A 4461-nucleotide genomic window follows, 5' to 3' on the forward strand; every position below is an offset into this window, starting at 1 on the left:
AAGGAAAAATACCGAATTATACATTTTAACCAAAATAATTAACAAAATAGCAATTGACTTTTTAAAATTACCAATGGACCAGAGTGCGACATGTGTAATTAGCGCAACAGATTTTAATCTAGCATATCACCTTGGCGCTGGAGATCACTTCAGCAGATTAAATTTCTTTTACTAGAAAAAAAAACGCCGTTGTGGTGTAATGGAGACACGTGTTCTGTTGTGATTGGCCAAGTTGATTGGGAATTAACATAACAATCTGTTGGCCCCAATGGATCTTTGATCTCTACACAATCGAATAACTTGAATATATAAACGGAGAATTTGAATACAATACAATGGAATGGAATGATTTTACAAATGAAATCTAAGCCTTTTTTATAGTTTCCGATGGGTGCGAGTGAATGGACATGTCTCTTCACGAACGGGTGCGTCCTTTGATCTTGTGGATGATAATTTACATGAAGAGGTGTGTCCATTCGATCTAAAAGTCGCGTCTCCTCCTTTGTGTATGGCTGCCGAAAATCTGGAGTTGTGTCTCCAAGGGATCGCACCCCTTGAGGGTGGCGGTTTCCATCTTCTGTTTAGTCACAAATAGCCCCTCAACTTTGTAATCGCCAATCTTTACACTAATTAACATATAACACAGGATGTGTAAAGATTAAGGATTTCACAATCAAATGGCTATTTTTGTAAACTCAAAAACTCAAGGTTGTTTTCTTAATTTTCTTGGTTAAGTAGTTAACAAGGATCCTTTGGTGATTTTCCCTTTTAGAAAACCCGTAAATTGTTTGTTGACAATACCAACATGACAAGAACACTTCTCTTTTGGACCTCTTATCAAAATTAAATCCATAGTTTCATGTATCACAAAAGTGGAGTCATTTGTGGGATAAAAATTAACACTTGTAGCCATCATCTTCCTCTTCAGAAAAATGCACACAAAATTGCTTACCCAAGTAAGTTGAATACACAAACAACAGAAAACAATACTTGTTTTCTACATGCGGGGGACTTATACTATAAACAAGGTAAAACATGATTAGACATCGATAAATGTTTGTCACGGTTGTGGTTAGGAGTATAACCAAAGACATGGGAAGTGGTTGCGTCATGTACAACGATAATATAGGGTGGTCTCGTTTGAATTTGAGGGCAGGTTGGTTGGTTGAACCATGAAACCCACATGACTAATCAGCCACACACCCCTTGCCTCCCACATAACTCTTGCATCTCTATTTCTAGTTTTCTAGCAACAGGTAACGTCAGCCTAACTTCCAGCAAACCATAGCTTTTTTTTACAAAATATAAATGCTGAAAGTGAGAGGAAAGTCGGTACCAGGAAAGATCATTTTTATGCTATGCACCGCCAGTTTTCTTGCCGGATCACTCTTCACCAGACACACGTTGCCTTACTCCAATGATTTTCGTTTCAACAATCATGAACAGAAGTTGCGATTAACAACATCTCGAGATGGTGACCACAAGCGTGTAAGTACTCACATCTTCAATATTTTCTCCTTAATTCATGGCGGAACAAGGGGATCAAAAGGGTCCACTGACCCTGACTAAAAAGTTCTGATTCCGCCACTCTCTAAATCTAAAGTTATTTCTAACACTAAATAGTTTGTTAATTCCTACAAGAAATTGGTAGAAGAGAATTCAAGAGACATTATGGCAGAAGTCACTAAAACTCATCAAGCCATCCGGTAAGCCTATATTGAAAAAGTTAAACCACCTAGAATTGTTCTTTTTGTTCTTGAAATATATTAGTGTTATATAGTTGTTATTTTCAGAACCAATATAAGAAAGTCACTTGGGTCAGGTTTAATTTTTGTATAGATCATTAGACAAAACAATATCAACATTAGAGATGGAACTAGAAGCAGCTCGTACGACTCTAAATGGAGCCAAATTTCTGCCAGAGAGGGTGCCAGTTAACAAGACATCTCTACCGAAAGCGTTTGTCGTCATTGGTATTAATACCGCGTTTAGCAGCAGAAAGCGTAGAGATTCTGTTCGAGAAACATGGATGCCTACTGGTTAATTCCCTTCTATTCACATTTCTGAAATCTACTTCTATTATTAACTAAATGTTCTTGTGTCCATAAAATATATTGTCAATGAACAGGATCAAAGCTAAACAAACTGGCAAAAGAAAAGGGAATCATAATAAAGTTTGTTATAGGACATAGTGCAACACCTGGTGGTGTTCTTGATCGCGCCATTGACATCGAGGAGGAAAAGTATCGCGACTTTTTAAGGTTAGATCATGTCGAGGGCTACCATGAGCTTTCCATGAAGACAAGGTTGTTTTTTTCGACAGCAGTATCCACTTGGGATGCAGAGTTTTATGTCAAGGTAGATGATGATGTCCATGTCAATTTGGGCATGCTTGTAACTTCACTTGGACGTTACAGATCTAAACCAAGAACCTATATCGGATGCATGAAATCTGGCCCCGTGCTCTCTCAAAAGTCGGTTACATCTTTCTTAACATTTACCAAATTTTGATTCTTATAAAGATGACCAATGGGTAGTTAATTGTTATTGGAAATACATTGGGCAGAGGGGTGAGATATCACGAGCCAGAGTATTGGAAATTTGGGGAAGAAGGGAACAAGTATTTCAGGCATGCAACGGGACAAATTTACGCCATCTCAAAAGATTTAGCAGCATATATTTCTATCAACTCGTACGTTATAACACATTACAGAATCTGAATTTTTATTTATTTATAGGTGATCAAGCAAAAGAATAAGTGTTTCTCAGAGGTTTTTGGCTTCAAGGGAGTTCGCCACCCAAGGTAGCGAACTCTAGGATACCTGACACTAGATATTCATGTGGCAAGTGAACTCCTTGAATATGTTGGCATGGAAAAACTCCAAAAGGATTGTGCTCCTTTGACTAGCGGACTCCCTAGATACCAAAAACAAGTTCTTTAAACCTCTTGGAAAGTCTTGTTATTTTGCTACACCACCTAGAAATAAAAATAAAAAAAATTAGCAGATTCCATTTATCGCATTTGTTGAAGACTTGTTGATTGTTTTGTGCAGGGATATATTGCATAGGTACGCTAATGAGGATGTTTCTTTAGGGTCTTGGTTAATTGGGTTGGATGTCCAACACATCGACGACCGTTCCATGTGTTGTGGAACTCCTCCAGGTTACTAAAGAATTGTTTTAACCTACATACACACGTGCGCACACACATGTGTATGTACAATATGTATGCAGATGAGTGACTGTTGACTGTTGTTCAATGGATGTGCTATACAGATTGTGAATGGAAGGCACAAGCAGGGAACGTTTGTGTGGCTTCATTTGATTGGTCATGCAGCGGAATATGCAAGTCAGCAGAGAGGATGAAATTTGTTCATAATTCTTGTGGAGAAGGAGATGGAGCTGTTTGGAATGTTGATCTTTAAAGAGAACCCAATCTTGACACAAGAGAAAAAATAAGCAAACATTAGGAATGATGCTGGCATTTGGATCAAAACATAATGTTTAATTTTTTGTATGCATCTCTTTCAAATGCTTTCCACATTTTCATAATCTCTTGTATTGGAATGTTTTTATGGGTTGTGATCAATATAAGACAAAAACTAAACGGGTCAACCCAAAATGGATTTTGTCATGTGGGTTATAATCTTTATCTTGAACCCGATCTGAAACTTTTTAGATATGATTCCTTAGAACATATGTACTTTGGCCTACTCAATGGACAAACATGTATGAATTTATCGTCAACCATAAATTAGCTGCCAATTTAGCTCCATGAGTTTCAATGTAATTACTTGCGGTGGTGTATTGCAAGAGTAAAACATTGTAAACAAGAAAGCAACAATTGATTTAGTTAAGGGACTCTTTTGGTTATTTCTAAAAGTTCAGGGGCTAAGTGTCATTTTTCAAAATCTTTTGAAAGTTTGTTAGACCATCCACAATAAGCAGAGCTTTAAAAACACCTGAAAACATATCTGGTCAGCTATCACATCATAAAAACACTTATTCTTTAATAACACCAAAACTCACCCAATAAGAAAACCGAAAAACACCTAAAACCATTGCTACATCATCACCACCTTTTAAATTTTTAACCATTCATTGATACCACTTATTCTCTCTTCAAATATTAAATATATAAAGTACACAGGGCCCATAGTAAACTTGTTTTTTTTTTTTATGTTTTTTTTAAGAAAAACATCCTCAAAAAACTTCTAAAAACATATACCACAATAATAAAAACGAGTGACGTGGTAAAAATGAGAAGAAACAACCCCTAAATATGACTTATTGGTGATGCTCTAAATGTTAATGAGCGGAGTTTAAAGGGAATTAAGGGAGTAATTGAGAAGAGAATTTAGTGAACAATTTTCACAGCATTTCTGCAGGTTTGATTTCATTATTCTATAAGTATGTCACTGAATCAATAATACAAATCATTGGTTTGTTCTTGAATTCTCG

General features: G+C 36.4%; 1 protein-coding gene across 2 annotated transcripts; it reads left to right on the top strand.

The window, feature by feature from the left end:
• The first annotated feature begins 1247 nt into the window (after nt 1-1247).
• On the top strand, nt 1248-3659 carry LOC110914535 (probable beta-1,3-galactosyltransferase 8). Of its 2 annotated transcripts, none has more exons than XM_022159325.2 (7): nt 1248-1488; nt 1624-1706; nt 1840-2039; nt 2129-2474; nt 2567-2692; nt 3054-3163; nt 3277-3659. In XM_022159325.2, the coding sequence occupies exons 1-7, from the start codon at nt 1309-1311 to the stop codon at nt 3423-3425; spliced, it is 1194 nt and encodes a 397-aa protein (XP_022015017.1). In that variant the 5' UTR covers nt 1248-1308; the 3' UTR covers nt 3426-3659. The 2 variants fall into 2 exon arrangements, with proteins under 2 accessions (XP_022015017.1, XP_022015020.1); XM_022159328.2 differs by having other exon boundaries at nt 1249-1488; nt 1642-1706.
• Nucleotides 3660-4461: the final 802 nt, after the last annotated feature.

The sequence above is a fragment of the Helianthus annuus genome, chromosome 11, assembly GCF_002127325.2.
Source record: "Helianthus annuus cultivar XRQ/B chromosome 11, HanXRQr2.0-SUNRISE, whole genome shotgun sequence".
NCBI lineage: Eukaryota > Viridiplantae > Streptophyta > Magnoliopsida > Asterales > Asteraceae > Helianthus > Helianthus annuus.